The sequence below is a fragment of the Rana temporaria genome, chromosome 13 (assembly GCF_905171775.1).
Source record: "Rana temporaria chromosome 13, aRanTem1.1, whole genome shotgun sequence".
Lineage (NCBI taxonomy): Eukaryota > Metazoa > Chordata > Amphibia > Anura > Ranidae > Rana > Rana temporaria.
The window spans coordinates 99,473,770-99,497,733 of record NC_053501.1 but is presented as its reverse complement, the minus strand read 5'-3'; the positions used below and the strand labels follow the sequence as shown (position 1 = coordinate 99,497,733).

Genomic DNA, 23,964 nt, shown 5'->3' with positions numbered 1-23,964 from the left:
TGCGAAGAGGCTGAGTGGGTGGCCGCGGGCTCCAGGGGCAGCCCTGCTGGTCGGTACGCAAAAAAGGCTGGGGGAGTGGTGTGGGCTTCAGGAACAGCCCATGATTTGGTGACCCCTGGCAAATCATCATTCGACCCCCAAGGGGGTCCAGACCCACAGGTTGAGAACCACTGACCTAAATGGTGCACTCTGTAAATGATGCTAAATGAACGTGAAATGTCAGCTGTTAAAAATAATCTCCACGGAAAGTCCATTGGATGTATAGAAACAGGTAATCTGATTATATTTCCTAAGCCGATATCTTCAGAGTCCAATCATGTATATCACATATCAGCAGAGTAGATCATGTATATCACATATCAGCAGAGTAGATCATGTATATCACATATCAGCAGAGTCCAATCATGTATATCACATATCAGCAGAGTCCAATCATGTATATCACATATCAGCAGAGTCCAATCATGTATATCACATATCAGCAGAGTCCAATCATGTATATCACATATCAGCAGAGTCCAATCATGTATATCACATATCAGCAGAGTCCAATCATGTATATCACAGTTGGTGAATAATACATTACCGCTTCCAAGGATTCATGCACTTCATCTACAGATTGCTGCGCAACTCCTTGTGGTTAATATCACAGGAAAAGTCCATGACCAAAATGTGTCAATAACTGGGTTAGACGCTAGTTGGTTGCTCTGTATAGCTGAAAGAAAGTAGTAACTGACAGCTGGCGTGCTGCTTGATGGGTAGATCAAACAAATGGATCTAAAAAATCAAGAAAAAAATGTCGACTAGTTTCGCAAACGTGTGCGTTGCTTCATCTGGACGTCCAGATGAAGCAACGCACACGTTTGCGGAACTAGTCAACGTTTTTTTCTTGATTTTGTCCGGCCGTCATGCAACTAAGCGCTTGCACTATTTCCCCATAGGAAATGCCACTAGCTGGCAATGGACGGAGACAGTTATCAAGCAGCTCTTTAAAATGCTAGCAATAATTGTCCTAACCCAGGACTAATCAACTAGCTGCTCAGCTTCCTTGGAATCCAGCGATGTCGGCACCAGTGGGCGGCTGGTGCTCAAAATTTTTGGGGGGGCGCAAACGAAAAAAAGAAAATAAAGAAATTGCAGCCCCACTGTGCCCATCAAATGCAACCACTGTGCCATCAATTGTCACCACTGTGCCGTGCCATCAATTGTCACCACTGTGCCATGCCATCAAATGCAGTCACTGTGCCATCAATTGTCACCACTGTTCCATGCCATTAAATGCAGTCACTATGCCATGCCATCAAACGCAGCCACTGTGCCATGCCAACAAACGCAGTTACTGTGTCATGCCATCAAACGCAGCCTCTGTGCCATGCCATCAAACTCAGCCACTGTGCCATCAATTGTCACCACTGTGCCATGCCATCAAACGCAGCCACTGTGCCCATCAATTGTCACCACTGTGCCCTTTATTGTCGCCACTGTGCCCTTTATTGTCGCCACAGTGCCCTTTAATTGTGGCCACTGTACCCATTGTCGCCACTGTGCCAATTGTCCCCACTGTACCCATTGTCGCCACTGTGCTCATTGATGTCACTGTGCCCTTTAATTGTCGCCACTGTGCCCATTGTCGCCGCTGTGCCCTGTAAAATGCCTACCAGCTAAAATTAACCCACAAATGGACACTTTATACCACCCAAAGCCAGTGGCAGCTGGTGCTCCATTATGGCCACTAAATGGAGCTAAAGATAATAAAATAAGTACGTATTTACTATGATCGTCCAACTTCATCTAGTGGCAATAATACATTATTTTCTTGATTCGCTTGAATGATTGAATGATTGAAAAACATTCGACCTGGAGAGAAAATAATTTAATTGCAATATCTTTATATTACTTTGTGTTAGCATTCCATAGTTTTTTTTGTATATATTGTGATTGCTATTAATATTGTTGTACATCCTCTTGTAGTTGCCCTTCCTCATCTGGTCCATGGTGGTCCAACCTTCCACGCCAACCTGAGAGAGTTTCCTCCAGGGAGACCCACTGAAGCCAACATCGGCAATATCTGCAGGAAAACCCGAGCAAAAGTGACATATGGTGCCAATAACCTTCCTCAGTCAGGGTTCTCTCACCTCGGCAGACAAGGGGACGCCATTAACAGTGTAGAGACGGGATACTCCAGGTGCTGCAGTCAGTCTGATAAACTGAGCTGTGCAGTGAATGTGGTAAGTTGCCGTTATGTTCATTCTCCATCCACCCATATTCAGTAAACAGGCAGACATGACCAGTTTCTAGGGCCAGTAGGGCCAAACAGCAGGTTTCCTTTTATGCCTTGTACACACGATCGGTCGGAAAAGGTCAGACGGAATTTTTTCATCTGATTCATCTCCGACCGTGTGTGTGCCCCATCTGAGTTTTTCCATCGGAAATTCCGACGGACTTAGAAAGAGAACACGTTCTCTTTTTTTCCGATGAAATTCCGTTCATCTGTATGGAACTCCGACGGAGGAAAAAACACACATGCTCAGAATCAAGTCGACACATGCTCGGAAAGCATTGAACTTAATTTTTCTCGGCTCGTCGTAGTTTTGTACGTCACCGCGTTTTGGACGGTCGGAATTTGGTGTGACAGTGTGTATGCAACACAGCAGCTCCTTCGGGGATAGTGCTACACGTGGGGGCTCGTCCGGGATCGTGTAGCACTACCCCCGAAGGAGCTGCTGGTTTGATTTGGGTGGCACGTTACCTCTGTTTCTCCGCCGTCTAAGGTACTGGATGAGAGCTGTAATAAAGTCAATGTCCACACTGTAGAAATATTTTCTTGTGCTTTATTACCCAACGGGGTGAAAATAGTAGTAGTAGATAAGATGACAGCAGAAGTAGTGAATAATGGATCAAGCATGTAACTGGGTTCCGGGAGCAGTCCTGCTTCCAACAACACTCTAGCCAGAGTGGGTATAGTGCATATGGATAGGCCGCTCTCACCGGACTAGAAACCAGAGTGTCACTCGGAACTTTAGCAAAGTCTCTGCCACAGACCTTCCCATAGGTGGAGACGTTCTCGGTCCAAAATCCTTCTCAACACAGGATTAAGCACCCGAATCTCCCTTGAACAACGTTTAGCAATCTCAGTACTGATAGGCGACCATCGTCCAGCCTCTCAAAAACAAAATGTCCTTCGATGAAGCAGTAGGCCTCTCTCGAGATACCAGCCTCGTGCTCGGTATTTCCCAGACAGGTTCTCCATCGGTCAGCTCCCTCCCTCGGGAAAGACAGCACAGGACAGTTCTGCAGCCGCAGACCCAGTCTACACACTGAGTTTGCTAGGTAGATTCTTTGCTCCTGACCAACGTGGTCCCGGAGCCAGGAACACTGAAGCACACACCCCGGCCATGAGGGACACACACGGGGTGGTGGGATGACTGCCAAGGCGGATGGCGGCAAAGACGACCCCGAACCAATGGCGTCCGCCCCCTAAATACCCCTCCCAGCATGCACAGCGAGGCGATCAACCCTCCTGGCTGCCGAGGAGAAGTATCCATACTACCCTGACTCCGCTGCTGCCACCTGTCGGTCTGGGGTGTGAGGCCCCCCGGACAACAACAGTGGAAACACAGTACAGCCAAAGTTGGTACAGAGGCCCTAAAATTTTATTAAATAAACACGGCCAGAGGCAACTAACTCTCTGGCCACACTCTAAATTTAGAGCAGCACCTGCTATGAAAAGTAGCCGGCCGCTACATATACTAGAGCTGCACGATTAATCGTCAAGAACCGTTATCGCGATCTTGACACAGATTTTTCTCTCTGCACTTTGGTATGCAAAGAATTTCCTCTCTGCTCTTAGCCAAAAGTCAAAGTCTGGGCAATCTGCCAAGTCTGGGCAGCTTGCCAAGTTTTGAAAACATTCTTTATCAGTGGAATGTTAAGTCCAAACATTGTATCACATTGACTTGTACATCAAAGGAATTTACTTCTGTATGCAAATTAAAAACATTTAACCGCTTAAACACCAAACCTGTTTCTGACGGCTCTTTTCACGTTAAAATATATATATATATATATATATATTTTTGCTAGAATATTACGTAGAACCCCCAAACACATATATATATATATATATATATATATATATATATATATATATATATATTTTTTTTTTAGTAGAGACCCTAGAAAATAAAATGGCGGTTGTTGCAATATTTTATGTTGCACTGTATTTGCGCAGCAGTCTTTTTAAATGCAATTTTTTTGGAATAAATTAGTTTAATGAATTTTAAAAAAAATAGCCAGTAAAGTTAGCGCAATTTTTTTTTTGTATGAATGTAAAAGGTTTTACGCCGTGAGAATCGTGAGAGAATCGTGATCTTTATTCTAAGCAAAAAAATCGTAATTCTTATTTTGCCCAGAATCGTGCAGCTCTAACATATACCGTACGTAAAGGTTTAAAAAAATAAAGATCAATTTATGAATGCTTAAAAGAATACATACTGTACTAAAGTTGACCAAAAACGCCTATACTTTCACCATGTTGCAGTAATAACCATCTGCTCTCTTTTAGTGGGAGAATGCCTTGGACAATTTCTGCATGGAGGAGTCTACAATAATGACCCGTCAAAATCATTGCTGCAAGAAGACTGGTGAACAGAGGAAGACCTGCTTCAGTAAAGACTCCCCAATCCCCAACTACAACGGCTAATAGGTGCAAAGGACTCAGCAAAAGTATAACGTAGAGTGATAAGAACAATTAGCAGCTAAGCCAACACCGTCACGTGTTCCCCCACACCATGACTATGTATTGCTAAATGAGTGCAGTCCTGCTGAACAGAGAATACAAAGAATATGCAATTTTCAAATAACTAAATAACCCAATAATAAATTATTATTATTAAATAAATGGCCTACAGTCCTATTTGTGTGTCTCAATGTAAAAGAAAAAAAAAAAAAAAGTGGAGTTCCACTCATAAATATAACATTACATCAGTAGTTTTAAAAAAAATGTCATTAGTCCTTTAAGAAAAAAACATTTTTTTTTTAGATGCCTTCAAAGTGTTGTTGCTAGGCAGAATAGTTAATCTTCCCACTTCCTGCACCTAGGTGCTTAAGCTTCCTAACCCACACCGCACAGACTCCTGGGAATGTAGTGGGTGTAACTTTCCAGGAGTCTGTGCACTCCCCAGTCTCGAAGAATCATGTGACTTGGACAGCACAGGTGCTGAAACCTGATCTGACACTGCTTGTGCAGCACTGAGCATGTGCGAGATTTGCAAGGCTGAAATCCAGGAAGTCATACAGTCTGGCTTCATGATGCCCACACTTAAGATGGCCCCAGTCAATTTCTATTTTATAAAGTGTCTGAATGCTGTAACAACCTAACAAAACGGACCTTAGTTTACAGACTAACTGTACTAGAATACATTAAGCTTGTGTATTACAGGGGTATTTATATTTAAAAAGTGAAATTGTGGCCGGAACTCCACTTTAACTCATAACCACCCACACATCAAGGGAAATATTAACTGGTGCACTCAGAATCTGGTGCAGCTCTGCATGGCAGCCAATCAGCTTCCAACTTCAGCTTGCTCAATTAAGCTTTGACAATAAAACCTGGAAGCTGATTGGTTACTATGCAGAGCTGCACCAGATTTTGCACTCTCCAGTTTTAGTAAATAACTGATGTTCTGCTACCAGGGAAAATTCCAAGTCCATAGTATAATGCAGGGGTCTTCAAACTTTCAAAACAAAGGGCCAGTTTATGGTCCTTCTGACATAAGGTGGGCCGGACTTTGGTCATTGGGTGAAGAAAAGGTCTCGATGTCAGTGGAAAAAAACAACGACCCATCTTTGGTGTAAGCGGAAAGAATTGTGCCCCATCGTTGGCGTCATTGGGAGAGTTTGTGCCCCTTCATTGGTGTCAGTGGAGGGGAATTATGCCCCACTGTTAAATATCAGTGGATGAAATAGTGCCATAAGGGCCAGATAAAAGCAAGCAAAGGGCCACATCTGGCTCCAGGGCCACAGTTTGGAGACCCCTGGTATAATGAAGTCGTTCAAATCTTGTGATCCACTTCAAACTCACTTTTGTGCTTCACCACACTCGGGGCTGTATTCATGTAGCGGCTATTGGAGCTGCAGCTCCAGGCCCCTACCTTAACCACTTCCTTACCGTGCCATAGTAATATGATGCCAGGAACCCTCCCTCCCTCCGGGTGGATGTCATATGACGTCCTTTCTTCCCGGCCGTCTAGGGGGTGCGCGCCGGCGGCATCGCTCGCGACCCGGTGTGCGTGCCCGCGATCACGGCAGGAGTGTGGATCTGTGTAGATCCATGTCCTGTCAGAGGCGAGGAGACCGATGTGTGTTCCCAGTACAGAGGAACACAGATCGGTCTCCTCCCCTTGTGAGTCCCCTCCCCCTACAGATAGAATCACTCAAATGGAAAATGTTTACTCCTTAACTCCTTCCCTGCCAGTCACATTTACACAGTAATCAGTGCAGTTTTATAGCACTAATCGCTGTATAAATGTATATGGTCCCAAAAACGTGTCAAAAGTGTCTGATGTGTCCGCCACAATGTCACGGTCACAATAAAAATCGCAGATCGCCGCCATTACTAATAAAATATAAATATAAAAATGCCATAAAACTATCCCCTATTTTGTAGACGGTATAACTTTTGGGCAAACCAATCAGTAAACGCTTATTGCGATTTTTTTTTAACCAAAAATATGTAGAAGAATACGTATCGGTCTAAACTGAGGAAAACATTTTTTTTTTTTTAATTGTGATATTTATTAAATCAAAAAGTAAAAAATAGTGTGTTTTTTTTCAAAATCGTCGCTCTTCTATTGTTTATAGCACAAAAAATAAAAAACGCAGAGGTGATCAAATACCACCAAAAGAAAGCTCTATTTGGGGGGGGGGGACAAAGATTTCATTTGGGTACAGTGTTGAATGACCACGCAGAGGCAGCTCTCTCTGCCGGCAACTGACAGGAGTGGATCAGAGGAGAAGAGACTGTGCCGCCGCTGTGTTTCCTGCCCAAGTCCATCCTCCCTCCCTCCCTCCTCCTGTCAGAGGAAGAGCGTGAAGTAGCTGGAGACCAGACTAGCAGTCTCTGACAATCTCATGTATTATATCTGCAGTCTCTGAGCATCTCCTGTAGTATGTTTGCAGTCTCTGACCATCTCCTGTACTATGTCTGCAGTCTCTGACCATCTCCTGTACCATGTCTGCAGTCTCTGACCATCTCCTGTACTATGTCTGCAGTCTCTGACCATCTCCTGTACTATGTCTGCAGTCTCTGACCATCTCCTGTACCATGTCTGCAGTCTCTGACCATCTCCTGTACTATGTCTGCAGTCCCTGACCATGTGGAAACGCCAGAAATATTTCTGCACCCACGCGTCTGTGACCCTAGGATCGGCCCTGTTGAAGTGGGTAATATAGGCCGTCGTATCTCTGAGTTCCGTTGGTCGTATCTGTGTGACTGATTCATAGAATCAGTTACGCATAGATATGCCTAAGATCCGACAGGTGTAACGGATCTTAGGCTGCAATTCCAGGCCGGCCGCTAGGTGGCGTTTCGGTTTATTTACGCAACGAATATGCAAATGAGGAGATACGCCGATTCAGAAACGAACGACCGGCGCTTTTTTTTACGTCGTTTGCGTTCGGCTTTTTCCGGCGGATAGTTACCCCTGGGTCTATGAGGCGCAGCCAATGTTAAGTATGGCCGTCGTTCCCGCGTTGCGATTTAAAAAATTTACGTCGTTTGCGTAACTCGTCCGTGAATGGGGCTGGACGCCATTTACGTTCACGTCGAAACCAATGACGTCCTTGCGACGTAATTTACCGCAATGCACGTCGGAAAATTTTAGGGACGGCGCATGCGCAGTACGTTCGGCACGGGAACGCACCTAATTTAAATGATCCACGGCCCCTACCCGGATCATTTGAATTAGGCGGGCTTGCGCCGGGGGATTTACGTTACGCCGCCGCAACTTTACAGGCAAGTGCTTTGTGAATCAAGCACTTGCCCGTAAAACTTGCGGCGGCGTAACATAAATGTCATACGTTACGCCGCCGCAATTTTGCACGAAACTACGTGAATCTGGCCCTTTAAGTTCAGAGTGCACGCCGATGCATGGCCCTTACAGAAAACTGGCAAATCAAATGCCAGGCTTCCCTTGTGTTACACCTGTGTCCTTTTGAGTTTGGGCATACACCAGTACAGGCTCTTGGAAAGCAGAAGGGTGCCCAGTAAAAGGTCCACCAAAATCCTCAGCAGTAAGCACATGGTGCTCTTAATCCGGCCCTGACCACACTGATCAATATGCTCTCACCTCTGGTACTGACCCATGTATATTATAAGTCAAATCAAACACTTAAAGGGTTACACCATCGACATCCACCCTTCAGTATTCAGGACTTCACTTTCCTCTAGGGGTGTATTTACACCTTTATAGCAAAGAACAGCAACTTTTCCCTTTTAATGGGCTCCACCATCCACCTTCTTAGCTGATAAACTGGTGGAAATTCTGAGGGTGCCGCAGTAGCTGCGTACAACACTCAGCTGTTGCTGCATGGCTGGCTAGTCCAGCAGGATACCTAAGCAACAGTAGCTGCAATCTTGCTGAAACCTTTTGTGTGTGTGGTGGATGGGAGGAGCAGCGTGATTTAACCATATCTCCCAACTCTTTAAGATGGGAATGAGGGACCCCTATCAGCAAAAGTATGCAGGTATAGGACACCCCCCCTTGCCACGCCCCCTTAAAGGAGAATTTTACAAAAAAACAAGATTGGTTAAACCCACAAGTACTTTTTTTACCACTACTATTCCTTTATATTGGCTCTTAAAATTTACAAATGCTGCAATTTAGAAATCAGATGACCTTTTGGCGGGAGGTGATCGGCACCGTCAAGCACCTAACAGATGTTGACCCTGGAAGGGGACCCGGCGGCCTGTCTGCTGCACCTTTCAAGAAGACCGCTCAAGAAATATAAGGCCTCTCTCACAATCCAGTTACTGAATGCGGCCAAGGCATGCATCCCCCCCTTTACTGGAGATCGGAAGACCCCCCCCCCCCATCCAAATATCTGTGTAATATCTGTCTAAAGTGAACAGAGACATGGAGGATCTCACCGCTACCTTACACAACCGTAAGGAGACCTTCCGCGAGACCTGGCGTGGCGACCCTGGAACCTTTTTGTACATACTGACGCTTATTTAAAGGAGGTGGCTCAATTTTTTTGTCTTTCAAGCATAGATGCCTTGCCCATGTATATAAATATTTGATAGTTATCCCAGCGTGATGCACTGAGCAATATCTCTGCAACTGTCATTGTTAAGGCCGCATATTCCGTGCAACGTTGGGTCTGTTTTCTGACTTTTCTGCCTAAATGTTATTCAATTGAAATACTGTAAACTGGCTTCTCTGACTGTCACATGTAACTTTCTTTTGTTAATAAAGGAATTATAAATAATAAAAAAAAAGAAATCAGATGAAAGGTTTAGCATTGGAAAACACCTGGCTGCTCCCGCCCTGTCCTCCCCTCCACCTGGCTGCTCCCACCCTGTCATCCCCTCCACCTGGCTGCTCCCACCCTGTCCTCCCCACCACCTGGCTGCTCCCACCCTGTCCTTCCCACCACCCGGCTGCTCCCACCCTGTCCTCCCCACCACCTGGCTGCTCCCACCCTGTCCTCCCCACCACCTGGCTGCTCCCACCCTGTCCTCCCCTCCATCTGGCTGCTCCCACCCTGTCCTCCCCTCCATCTCTGCATCTACCCTACAAATTGCCCACGAAAAAATTGGCAGTACCCCTCCCAATATTAGATTCTGGATCTGCCCCTGAAAGGGGTCCATATAGTGAACTTGGTGGTGAATTATTCACTTAAAGGTCATCACAGAGGACAAGAGGGCACTCTTTACATCTTTACATCAAAAGAGAATTCATCTACAAATACGGAAAGGTTTCTTCGCAGTAAGAGCTGTGAAAATGTGCAACAGACTCCCTCCAGAGGTGGTTCTGGCCAGCTCAGTAGATTGCTTTAAGAAAGGTCTGGATACTTTCCTAAATGTACAGAATATAACTGAGTACTAACATTTATAGGTAAAGTTGATCCGGGGAAAATCTGATTGCCTCTCGGGAAATCAGGAAGGAATTTTTTCCTCTACTAAAGAAAATTGGATCATGCTCTGCTGGTTTGTTTTTGCCTTCCTCTGGATCAACTGTGGGTAGAAGATTGTATGACATTTCTCTTCTTTTTCCCTTTTATAAGTTGAACTAGATGGACTTTTTTTTTTTCAACCTGACTATGTAACTGGGAGTTTTTCTTTTTCCAAAGACATGTTGTAGAATACATTTTAAACCTAAATTTATGAGGAAATTTTATTTTTTTTTATTTTTTTATTGGATATGTTTTATAGCAGAAAGCAAACAAATTTATAATAAATAGTTTTTTTAAAGTTCAGTATTTTTCATTTATATAATAAAAAACCCAGTGGTAATCAAATACCACCAAAGGAAAGCTCCATTTGTGTGATACATTGTTTATAAATGTATAAAATGTTATACATTTCAGTGTTGTATGAGCAGGGTCTCTGTCTCAGCTTGGCTGTGCTGAGTCCATTCTGCTACACTGGGGTGTTCTTTCCAGCCCGGTGCTGCAGGTGGCAGCAGTGGAGTCAAAGTTTGGGTGCTCTTTCCCAGTAGCCAATCAGGCAGGGCTCGAGTCCTGTGGGAACGGCGTCCCTGCACTTTGTTCACAGCAGGAACGCCGTTCCCTTTGCAGGACTAGAGCTGCCTGAGCCGATCAGAGTCCAGCCTGGCCGGTATGAGGTATGCGGCACCCTCCTCCTCCTCCTCTCTCAGCGCCCAGTCCACCTACATGCAGCTCTGCGCTACTTCTGGGTTTCCTCACACTCTGGTCGGCTCTAGGTATGGTGGACTGGTGGAGCAGGAGGCGGCAGGGAGGAATCTACTGGTGGTGGTGCTGCAGGACCCGGCTGGGACACCCAAGATGTGAGAACAGGAGGCTGAGCTGTGAAGAGGTGGAGGGAGAGCTGTGCGAGGCAGTGCTGCAGATGCTGGGGGGGAAGGTGAGCTGTGTGTGATGTGGGGTGAGCCGAGTGCAGCTGTGCATTATATGTTACTGGTCACACTGCTCCCCCGTCACACTACTCCCCCACCTGACACTGCCCCCCCCCAAGAAACTGCTCCCCTACCTGTCACACTGCTCCCCCACCCTTCACACTGCTCCCCCACCTGACACTCTGCTCCCCTGTCACACGACTCCCCCACCTGACACACTGCCCCCCCCCCAATAAACTGCTCCCCCACCTGTCACACTGCCCCCCCCGACAAACTGCTCCCCCCCTTCCTACCACCCCTGGCTGTGTTTAACCCCCCTCCCTACCACCCCTGCCTGTGTCTAACCCCTCCCAACCACTCCTGGTTGTGTTTAACCCCCCTCTCTACCACCCATGGCTGTGTTTAACTCCCCCTCCCTACCACCCCTGCCTGTGTCTAACCCCCTCCCTACCACCCCTGGCTGTGTCTAACACGCCTACCACCCCTGCCTCCTGTCTAACACCCCTACAACCCCTGTGTCTTGCCCCCTCTCTAGCACCCCTGCCTGTGTCTTACTCCCTCCCTACCACCCCTGCCTGAGCCTAAACCCCTCACCCCCCTGCCTGAGTCTAAACCCCCCACCACGCCTGCCTAAGTCTAAAACCCCCACCACCCCTGCCTGTGTCTGAACCACACCATCACTGTTGCATGTAAATCTGACTTACTGGTAAATTTAATTTGGGTTTTAATTGTAATGATATAAAATAATTAATGTTGGGGCCTTTTGGTGGGCAAGATTTTTTTTTTGGAGGGGGGGGGGGGGGGGGGCAGCACTTCATTCCTGGGCCCAGGCAGTACAATGTCTTGGGCCGGCCCGGCCCTGATATATAGACACACACACACTTTTTTTGTATTTTTGAGGTGCGGAATCTTGGGTGAGTTCCCACACTTTTTTTCCCAGGACTTGACCCCTGCAATCAGGAGGGTTTGACCTTGCGGTGCATGCTGTGGAGGGGTATTTATGGGACAGACACCATTAGTTCTGGGTCTTCTTTGTCCAGTGTGGCACCCACCATTAGGGTGGCCACATCACGGCGCCCCGGCGTTATGGCCAACCTGGCTGGGGCGTGCGTGCCACGCGGTGTTCCTGGTTCCGGTGTTATGCTGGCCCGGAGCATCTGAACAGCGACGGGGACCTAGTGAGTGACTGGGTTCCCAACTTTGAGGATCCCAAGCTGTACTGTTGTTCAGTGAGGAGTCAGTCTAAGGAGCGCCATTGAGAGGCTGGCGGTCAAAAAGGGCCTCGACAAACCCCCGGGGATCGAGGTAGCCGCACACCGAGGGATTGATCACCTGTCAGTCGGTACCTGGGCGACAAGTTGAAGGAGATCCTGACGTAATTCATTTAAGGAGGCATATCTCCAAGAATTCAATCCAGAGAGGGCCTGTGGCAGAGGAATCTTCTGAGGCTCACCGAGGGAGGTCTGTGGCAGAGACTTTCTCCTCAAGTTCAAGTTCACCAAGGAGGGTCTGTGGCAGAGACTTCATCCTACAATTGTCCGAGTGATACTCCGGCTGCCAGGTCAGTGAGAGAGGCTTGTCCGGGTGCACTAAACCCATTGTGGCGCAGAGAAATGTTTCCTATTATCACGCCTGAATCTGCTGTTCTACCTTCTTCTTCAACTTTACTTTCCTCACCACAAGTTTATTGTTTTCACCCGGCTGGGTAATAAAGAGCACAGCAAAGAGTACCTGTCGTGGACATTCCTTTACTTCTACTACTTGCAATACGCATCATTCACCCCTAGGAATTCGGAGGAGCCATGAGGTAATATGCCGCCCAAAAATCCAGCAGCTCCTCCGGGCTCCAGTAGCTCTTCTATTGGATCAGACTACATGAACCAGCGGCCTTTGTTCCCCATATGCATTAATGAGCCTTGGCTGTCCATGACCCTGTCACAGGTTTGCCAGTTTTCCTTCTTTAGACTACTCTTGGTTGGTCCTGACCACTGCAGACCAGGAACATCCAACAAGAGCTTCCGTTTTGGAATTGCTCTGACCCCGGCGTCTAGCCATTACAATTTGGCCCTTGTCAAAGTCGCTCAAATCCTTATGCCGCGTACACACGATCATTTTTCAGCATGAAAAAAAAAGTTTTTTCAGCATGTCGAAAAAACAACGTTTTCCCAACTTTATCATTAAAACGATGGTGCCTACACACCATCATTTTAAAAAAATGCTCTAGCAAAGCGCGGTGACGTACAACACGTACGACAGCACTATAAAGGGATAGTTCCATTTGCCTTTGGGCTGCTTTAGCTGATTCCGTGTTAGTAAAAGACGATTCGCGCTTTTCTGTCTATTACAGCGTGATGAATGTGCTTACTCCATTACGAACGCTAGTTTTACCAGAACGAGCGCTCCCGTCTCATAACTTGCTTCTGAGCATGCACAGGTTTTTTACATCGTTTTAGCCCACACACGATCATTTTTTACAACACGAAAAACGACATTGTTTAAAACGACGTTAAAAAATGCAGCATGTTCGAATTTTTTTTTGTCGTTTTTCAGAACTTAAAAAATGATGTGAAGCCCACACACGATCATTTTAAATGACATTTTTGAAAAACAATGCTTTTTTCATGCCGAAAAATGATCGTGTGTATGCGGCATTACGCTTGCCCATTTTTTCTGCTTTCAACACGTCAACTTCAGGGACAACTAGCTCACCTGCTGCCTAACACATCCCATACACTTTCAGGTGCCATTGTAATGACATGATCAATGTTATTCACTTTACCCGTGTATATTATTAGCACTGATCACTGTATTAGTGTCACTGGTGAGGTCAGTGTCAGTCACTTCCCACCCAGTGCCAGTTAGTGTCAGATTGCCCCGCTCACTTTCAGATGCCATTGTAATGAGATAATCAATGTTATTCATTCAGTGAATAGTATTAGCACTGATCACTGTATTGGTGTCACTTTACCTGTCAGTGGTCATAATGTTATGGCTGATCGATATGCCACAACACCGCTTGACAGTCAGAATGATGCTGCCACCTTGTGGGGTAAATAACATACTGACAAATTTGTTCTGGAGCTACTTAAAATCAATGGCCCGGATTCAGATACGAGATACGACGGCGTATCTCCCGATACGCCATCGTATCTCTGAGTGCAGGCCATCGTATCTATGCGCCCGATTCAGAGAATCAGTTACGCATAGATTTCCCTAAGATCCGACTGGCGTAAGTGTCTTACACCGTCGTATCTTAGGCTGCATATTTACGCTGGCCGCTAGGTGGCGCTTCCGTATAGTTATGCGAGCAATATGCTAATGAGGTATTTACGCCGATTCAGAAACGTACGTCCCGCCGGCGCATTTTTTTACGTTAGGCTTTTTTCGGCGTATAGTTACCCCTGCTATATGAGGCGTAGCTAATGTTAAGTATGGCCGTTGTTCCCGCACCGAGTTTTGAAAATTTTACGTTGTTTGCGTAAGTCGTTCGCGAATAGGGCTGTAAGTCATTTACATTCACGTCAAATCCAATACGTCCTTGCGGTGTACTTTGGAGCAATGCACACTGGGATATTTCTCGGACGGCGCATGCGCAGTTAAAAAAAAAACGTCAAAAACGCGGGGTCATCTCAAATTTAAGTAAAACACGCCCCCAACATCCCCCATTTGAATTAGGCGGGCTTACGCCGCCACACATACGTTACACCGCCGTAACTAAGGGCGCAAGTTCTTTCTGCATACGGAACTTGCGCCCAAAGTTACAGCGGTGTAACGTATCTGAGATACGTTACGCCGGCAGATAGATAGACGAATCTATCTGAATCCGGCCCAATATCTATAACTGTGTAGAACCAAGACATGCCTTTTATAATAAACTCTATACTCTGTATTTATTGCATAGTTATATATATATATATATATATATTATTTTTTTCGCTGAGTATATGAAGCGGTTTGTTCCCCAGGGACTTTTATGCTTTCACCATGAATCGCCATCCACTCAAAAAAATGATTGCTTATTTCATTTATATAAGGTACTTATATAGCGCCGTAAATTTACGCATGTTTTTATTCACTTTACGTTTATGCTGATCAACTTTGGTATAGTGATAAAACACACCAATCACTCTGTGCTATGGTGCCAAATCAGTGGCGGCCCGTAATGCGTCCGGCCCCCTAATCTACATGAGGGGGAACTGGATACATGGATTCCAATGTTTTTTTTTTTTTTTTAAGCATGTAATTAAAGCCTGAGGCTCCAATAGGCTTTAACCACTTACCGACCAGCCGCCATTGTTACACAGCGGCAGGTCAGCACGTTCCCACGAATCACCGTGGAGCTACAGCAGGTGCCCGCGTGTGGGCTCGCTGTATTTCGGGGGACCCGATGCGCATGTCCCGCTGCCACGATGTCCGCCGGCCACCCGCGATCACGGGAATAAGAGCCAGAAAGGGGATCTGTCAATGTAAACAGACAGATCCCCGTTCTGACAGGGAAGGAGAGACAGATCTGCTGTTTCTAGTTAAAAGGAACAGCGATCTGTCTCCTCCTCCAGTCATCCCATACAGTTAGAAACACCTCCCAGGGAACACAGTTAACCCCTTGATTGCCCCCTAGTGTTAACCCGTCCCCTGCCAGTGACATTTATACAGTAATCAGTGGCTATTTTAAGCACTGATCACTGCATAAATGTCAATGATCCCAGAAAAGTCTCAAAAGTGTCCGATCTGTCCTTCGCAATGTCGCAGTCCCGCAAAAAAAAAAACACAGATCCCTGCCATTACTAGCAAAAAAAAAAAATACCATAAATCTATCCCCTATTTTGTAGACGCTATAACTTTTGCGCAAACCAACCGATATACACTTATTGCGTTTTTTTTTACCAAAAATATGTAAGTGAATATATATTGGCCTAAACTGATAAAGACTTTTTTTTTTATTTGGGATATTTATTATTATTTTATTTTTTTCAAAACGGTCGCTCTTTTTTTGTTATAGCACAAAAAATTAAAACTGCAGAGGTGATCAAATACCACCAAAAGAAAGATCAATTTGTAGAGAAATAAAGTCACACGATTTAGACACGATTTCAGGATTCCCTGTGTAAACGCGAGGTCTGGACCTCAACTCGCATCAAAGTCGGACCAAAGTAGTACAGGGACTACTTTGAAGTCGGTGCGACTTGAAGTGGCACAGATATGAATGATTTCATTGGAAATCATGGGGTACAATCTTTTATGCCACTTTGCAGTCCCAAGTCGCAGGACAAGTTGCACAACTGTGAAAGGGGCCTTAAGGTAGCACAAGTCCCTATACAGTCTATACGTTCCAGACACCGCTGGGAACTCAGACAGGGCTCCCTCCAAGGGTTGGTACCCTGTTTCTCCGAAAATAAGCCCTACCCCGAAAATAAGACCTAGCGTGAGTTTCTGGGATGTTGCAATATAAGCCCTACCCCAAAAATAAGCCCTAGTTAAAGTCCTTGTAAAAACATGTAATCCGTTCTGTAAAAAGATTATATAATGTGCAGTGTGTCTCCCTTTTGTAACTTTATTGTGGAAAATACCTTATTTACAGCACTGCTGGGCGCTCACGTGACCCGCGGGAGCTCTTCTTCTCTCCTCCCGGCTGATGTCAGCTGTTTTTTTTTTTTCAATAAAACTTTATCAAGCCCCTCCCACTGCAGTACTCAGAGTGGGGCTGACATCATTGGGGATCTTGGCCCCTCCCTCTGCAGTATTTGCAGTAGGGAAGAAGAGCTCCAGCGGCTCACGTGAGTGGCAAGCGGCACTGTAAGTAAGGTATTTTTCACAATAATGTTACACAAGGAGACACACTGCACATGATATTATCTTTTTACAGAACGGATTACATCATTTTATAAGGTCTTTAAACAAAGGTTTATTTTTGGGATTACAGAATTTCACAATGCTGACTCCAGAGCTGACAGGGGGAGAAACTTTTTTGTACATACCATAAATAAATAAGACATCCCCTGAAAATAAGCCCTAGTGTGTTTTTTGTAGCCAGAATTAATATAAGACCCGGTCTTATTTTCGGGGAAACACGGTACAGACCAACAGCATAACAGCTACATTTTGGCAGCATTTCCCACCTCTTTCTAATTGGCCCGGCGGCGAAGGGAGGAGAAGGGGGGTCCGAACTTCTGAGGGACGGAACCACGGTGCTGTTTCTGGAAGTGGGGAAATGGTACCTGTCAAAAACAGGTACTCATTCCCCCCTCCCCCCGAAAGGTGCCAAATGTGGCACCGGAGAGGGGGGGAGGAGACAGATAAGCTGAAGTTCAACATTTGGTTGGAACTCTGCTTTAACCACTTAAGGACCGCCTAACGCCGATATACGTCGGCAGAATGGCACGGCTGGGCACAATCACGTACCTGTACATCCTCTTTAAGTGCCCAGCCGTCCCACGATCGGTCCCCAGAGCTGAAGAACGGGGAGAGGTGAGTGTAAACAAACCTTCCCCGTTCTTCACAGTGGCACTGCCAGTGATCGTCTGTTCCCCGATATAGGGAAAGGCGATCAATGACGTCACACGTCCAGCCCCGCCCCCTACAGTTAGAAACACATATGAGGTCACACTTAACCCCTTGCGCCGTCCTATCTTAGATTGCAATATTTTGGATGGCCGCTAGGTGGCGCTTCCATTGCGGTCGGCGTAGAATATGTAAATGAGGGGTATACGCCGATTCACGAACGTACGCCAGGCCGACGCAGTACTTTTACGCCGTTTATGTAAGAGATAGGCCGCGTAAAGTTAGAGCTAGGCTCTAGTGGAATAGTAATGTCAAGTATGGCCGCCGTTCCCGCCGCGAAATTCGAAATGTTTACGTCGTTTGCGCAAGTCGTCCGCGAATCGGGATTTACGTCGTTTACGTCCACGTCGAAATCAATAGGCCCGTACGGCGTACTTAGCCGCAATGCGCACTGGGAAATGTAGGCGCCCGGCGCATGCGCAGTAGCCAAAAAACGTCAAAAACGTGAGGTCAAGCCTCATTGCCATTAAACACGCCCCCCTCCAACCCATTTGAATTAGGCGCCCTTACGCCCGCCGCGTTTACACTACGCCGCCCTAAGTAAGGAGGTAAGGGCCAGATTCACAAAAGAGATACGCCGTCGTATCTCTCAGAGTATCTATGCGGCTGATTCATAGAATCAGTTACGCATAGATATCCCTTAGATCCGACAGGTGTAATGGACATACACTGTCGGATCTTAGGATGCAATACCGCGGCCGCCGCTGGGGGGAGTTTGCGTCGTAAACCAGCGTCGGGTATGCAAATTAGGAGTTACGGCGATCCACGACGGTTTTTCACACCGTTACGTCGTCGCAAGTGTTAGATTTCCGTCGCAAAGATAGGGCACCTTTAATATGGTGTAAAAGTACTCCACCATGTTAAAGTATGCCCGTCTTTCCCGCGTCGCTTTTGAATTTTTTTTAAAATTTTACTTTTTCCGGCGTAAGTACGTTGATCACGTCGCGATTCTCAAAACGTCGGCGCGTCGTAATTTCGCGCAAAGCACGTCGGGAAATTAGCGACGGGAGCATATTGCAGTACGTCCGGCGCGGGAGCGCGCCTAATTTAAATGGTACCCACCCCATTTGAATTGGGCCGCCTTGCGCCGGACGTGTTAACGATACACCGCCGCAAATTTCCAGGTAAGTGCTTTGTGGATCGGGCACTAAATGTGAAAACTTGCGGCGGTGTAACGTAAACGGGTTACGCCGCAGCTACGTGAATCTGGCCCTAAGTGCCTTGAGAATCATGTACTTGCCTCTCTTACTTAAGGCGGCGTAGTGTAAACACGCTAGGCTACGCCGTCTTAAAATTGCGCGCCCGTACCTGAATCTACCCATTTGTTTTTTTCCATGACATGAATAACGGTCGCGTGTACGCGGCATTACACTGCGGCCCTCTGCATAACACGTGCAACCCATTGTGGGCCATGCACATGACTGTCATAGTCATTGTGTTTCCCACTGAGAGTGCGGTGAATGGGAACCATTGTTCTTGGAAGTGATATCACCTCGGATGATCGACCTTCTAGGCACTTTAATGAGTAGTCACGATAACTCGGGCTTACTGGTAAAGACATTTTCTTCCCTCTTCCAGTCTCCTGTTACAAACCTGTTTCTCTCTATTTACTTTGTGCCGGGTCCAGGCCTCCGAGCGCTTTACATACATTTCATACACACAGCAGGATAATGACGTCAATCATTTGCTTGTAAAGACGACCCCGCCCATCACTTACTGGAAAGATCTGTGTACCTGGGGATGATCGGCAGACCTCAGCGCTACACAACAGACAATGATGAATAAATAGAATAGGATTACTCTGCGTGTGGGCAACAAACCTGAATACAATGTCAGGCTAATCTCTTGTTTGTTTGCCCAGCCTATACTATACAATACAGCTACTTGAGCTCTGCCTTTATAGCCCGTTATTTAGGCTGTTATAGTACAAAAAGTTCAAGGTAACATAACATCAATCAGATCCTTTTTAAAGTAGATCAATCGTTAACCACTTGCTTACTGGGCACATATACCCCCCTCCTGCCCAGGTGAAATTTCAGCTTTCGGCACTGCGTCGCTTTAACTAACAATTGCGCGGTCGTGCGACGTGGCTCCCAAACAAAATTGACGTCCTTTTTTCCCCACAAGTAGAGCTTTCTTTTGGTGGTATTTGATCGCCTGTGCGGTTTTTATTGTTTGCGCTATAAACAAAAAAGTGCGACAATTTTGAAAAAAATACAATATTTTTTACTTATTGCTATAATAAATAGCCCAATTTAAAAAAAAAAAAAAACATTTTTTTTTCTCAGTTTAGGCCGATACGTATTCTTCTACATATTTTTGTAAAAAAAAAAAAAAAAAAAAAATCGCAATAAGCGACTGGTTTGCGCAAAAGTTATAGCGCTTACAAAATAGGGGACAGAATTATTATTTTTTATTATTTTTTTTTTTTACTAGAAATGGCGGCGATCTGCGATTTTTATTGGGACTGCGACGTTATGGCGGACACATCGGACACATTTTTGGCGCCATTCACATTTATACTGCGATCAGTGCTATAAATATGCACTAATTACAGTATAAATGTGACTGGCATTGAAGGGGTTAACACTAGGGGGTGAGGAAGGGGTTAAATGTGTACCCTAATTAGTGTTCTAACTGTTGGTGGAGGGTGGTGACTGGGGGGGTGACCGATCTGTGTCCCTATGTACAAGAGACACAGATCGGTCTCCTCTCCAGAGACAGGACGCTGTCTCTGTGTAAAACGGCAATGAGAGATGATCTCATATGTTTACATATGAGATCATCTCTCATTGGCCGCACAGATCGCATCGCAAACGGCCACTCTGATTGGCCGTTCGCGGCGATCTGTAATTGGCTGTGTCCAAGGGACACGGCCAACACAGATTTTCCCCGCTGCGCGCTCTGGAGCGCGCGCGGGGACCGCCCAAAGGGGCGGACGTCAATTGACGTCCACTTGGATTTTGGGATCTGCGCTGTAGCCGTCAATTGACGGCTAGCGGGTCCCAAGTAGTTAAAGTTGAATTCTAGGTATGCACCGTTTTTCTTGAACCAATGTAAGGCAGCCCATACATCTACAGATCGACTTTTGTACAACTGCCCTGTTGGAAAAATTTCTGCTTGCTGATCAGCAGAGGCGGCTCTTTAATTAGGCGGTCGCCTAAGGCCTCGCGCTCATAGGGGCCTCGCGGTCGCCTAACTTGCCTGACGGAGGAAGGGGAGAGCCCAGCATCGGGAAGATTGATGGCACTGCCTATTAACCACTTAAAGTGGAGTTCCACCCATTTTTTTTATGTTTGTCTGTGCTGCATGCTCTAATCTCATAGTGTTCAGAATGGACAATTTTTATTTATTTTGTTGCTTGTAAATACCTTTATTTTGTAGTCCTTCATTACTTCCTCCTCCTTATTTGCCTAGGCTATTAAGTCACAAGGCTATTTGCAAGGGTTTCTGGGATAGGCATCATGTTTCCCAGTAGTCCTTGCAAACCTGACTGAAACCTATTACATTTCTTGTGCACTGAGCATGTGCGAGATATGCAAAGCTGAAATCCAGGAAGTCATACAGTCTGGCTTCATGATGCCCACACTTAAGATGGCTAAATGCTGTAACAACTTAACAAAACTGACCTTAGTTTACAGACTAACTTTACTAGAATACATTAAGCTTGTGTATTACAGGGGTATTTATATTTAAAAAGTGAAATTGTGGGTGGAACTCCCCTTTAAGACCCGGACATTTAGGCAGGTAAAGAAGATCAACTTCCCTCTAGTGGGAACAGCTATTGATGGATCGAAATTCAATAGGTGACTGCTGAACCTGGCAGAATTTCAATCCATTTATGGCCAACTTAAAGCGGAGTTCCACCCAATTAAAAGTCAGCAGCTACAAAAAGTGTAGCTGCTGACTGTTAATAATCGGAGACTCACCTGTTCCATTGTTTATCCATGCCGACGCACAAAACCCTGCTTCTCTCTGAGGCGCCGCCATTCTAACTATAGGTGCCCGGTGCTGCGAATGGCCAGGCAATCTTCTGGGACCTGTGACGTGTTCCAGAAGATTGGAAGGAGGAGGGAGAGGTGAACTTCCTTCCGGCGGCGTGGAGCCCGGGGAGGAAGTGGGAGCTGGGTGCCCATAAACACTGGGTATCCGCCCCCCCCCCCCCAAAAAAATGGGGTCACCATGACTTGAAGCGGAAATTCCATTTTTGGGTGGAACTCCGTTTTACCACTTAAGACCCGGACCAATATGCAGGTAAAGGACCAGGCCCCTTTTTTGCGATTCGGGACTGCGTCGCTTTAACTGAGAATTGCGCGGTCGTGCGACGTGGCTCCCAAACAAAATTGGCGTCCTTTTTTCCCCACAAATAGAGCTTTCTTTTGGTGGTATTTGATCACCTCTGCGGTTTTTATTTTTTGCGCTATAAATAAAAATAGAGCGACAATTTTGAAAAAAATGCAATATTTTTTACTTTTTGCTATAATAAATATCCCCCAAAAATATCTAAAAACATTTTTTTTTCTTCAGTTTAGGCCGATACGTATTCTTCTACCTATTTTTGGAAAAAAAAATCGTAATAAGCGTTTATCGATTGGTTTGCGCAAAATTTATAGCGTTTACAAAATAGGGGATAGTTTTATTGCATTTTTATTAATTATTTTTTTTTACTATGAATGGCGGCGATCAGCGTTTTTTTTTTGTGACTGCGGCATTATGGCGGACACATCGCACAATTTTGACACATTTTTGGGACCATTGTCATTTTCACAGCAAAAAATGCATTGTTCACTGTGAAAATGACAATTGCAGTTTGGGAGTTAACCACAAGGGGGTGCTGAAGGGGTTAAGTGTGACCTCATCTGCGTTTCTAACTGTAGGGGGGTGTGGCTGTAGGTGTGACATCATTGATTGTGGTTCCCTATATTAGGGAACACACGATAGATGACGGCGCCACAGTGAAGAACGGGGAAGCTGTGTTTACACACACCTCTCTCCGTTCTTCAGCTCCGGGGACCGATCGCGGGACTCAAGCGGCGATCGGGGGTCACGGAGCTTCGGACCGGGTCGCGGGCGGACGCGCGCCCATGACCCACGGCTGGGCACGTAAAGAGGACGTACCTGTACGTGCTTGTGCCCAGTCGTGCCATTCTGCTGACGTATATGTGCAGGAGGCGGTCCTTAAGTGGTTATACTATTCTGAAAGGAAGTGTTGCTGACCCCTATATACTCTCCTGCACATGCCAGGATTTACCTTGATTACAGGCAACCAGAGTGCGACTACAGGGGTTGCAATTGTAAACAGGTCCCGTGCTCCAGGAAACCCGCACGGCCCCTGGATAGGAGGGCGGAACAAAGAGAAACCAATCCTTTCCATTTTCCTTCTGCAGCTGCCGAAAGCCTGCTTCTCCTCCTCTCCCTCCCGCAGGCATTCAGCGGCTGCCTGAGGAAAATGGAGGGCATCGATTCCTTTATATGCTGCCCATCCTATCCAGCTTCATTTTCTTTCTGCTGTCCCCGGAACCCCGTGTACTCCTCTGGCCCCTCCTCGTCCCCCCACAGCTCTTCCAGCTTCCCCCCTCCCCTCTCCCACTGACTGCTAGGGGGGGGGGGGTGTCCAGGTGGAGAGCAGGGGAGGTCCTCTTGTCCGAGGATGAAAGAAGGTCCGTGATTGATGGAACACTGAACACAGTGTCTGCCTGAAAACTGAGTCCGAGGATGAGAGGACCTCTGTGATAGGCGGTAGCGGAACACAGTGTCAAACGCCTATAACGGAACGGAATAGGACCAGGAGGACGCCGCGACTTTTGAAAAATGGATGCCCGCAGCCTGTCAAGAATACAGGTACACTGAGGCTGCAATTGGCACAGTAAGGCTACAATGGGCACAGTAAGAATGGGCACAGTAAGGCTGCAATGGGCACAGTAAGGCTGCAATGGGCACAGTGAGAATGGGCACAGTAAGGCTGCAATGGGCACAGTAAGGCTGCAATGGGCACAGTGAGAATGGGCACAGTAAGGCTGCAATGGGCACAGTAAGGCTGCAATGGGCACAGTAAGGCTGCAATGGGCACAGTGAGAATGGGCACAGTAAGGCTGCAATGGGCACAGTAAGGCTGCAATGGGCACAGTGAGAATTGGCACAGTAAGGCTGCAATGGGCACAGTAAGGCTGCAATGGGCACAGTAAGGTTGCAAATGGGCACAGTAAGGTTGCAAATGGACACAGTGAAGCTGCAAATGGGCATTGTTGACCCTCTTTTCCGATTACAGTAGCTGCTGCATTCTGACCCTAGGCTTATACTCGAGTCA

The 23,964-nt window shown here is 46.4% G+C and overlaps 1 protein-coding gene and 1 long non-coding RNA gene across 3 annotated transcripts in view; one reads left to right on the top strand and one right to left on the bottom strand.

Annotated features, from left to right (window-relative positions):
• Positions 1-4,900, top strand: part of LOC120921048 (extracellular matrix protein 1-like) — an 8,680-nt gene extending 3,780 nt beyond the window's left edge. The window contains exons 2-3 of the mRNA XM_040333662.1: positions 1,972-2,228; positions 4,565-4,900. Of these exons, the coding sequence (XP_040189596.1) occupies positions 1,972-2,228; positions 4,565-4,702 (395 nt within the window). The 3' untranslated portion in view covers positions 4,703-4,900. The remainder of the gene's footprint in view (positions 1-1,971; positions 2,229-4,564) is intronic.
• The window catches only part of LOC120921049, a 209,468-nt gene that overhangs the window by 54,800 nt on the left and 130,704 nt on the right, over positions 1-23,964 (bottom strand). The window contains exon 1 of one of the 2 annotated variants that reach the window (XR_005744824.1): positions 587-758. The exons of the other annotated variant lie outside the window; for it this stretch is intronic. This is a non-coding gene — a long non-coding RNA (uncharacterized LOC120921049). Of the gene's footprint in view, positions 1-586; positions 759-23,964 lie in introns of those variants that run through there. 2 annotated transcript variants of the gene reach the window in all.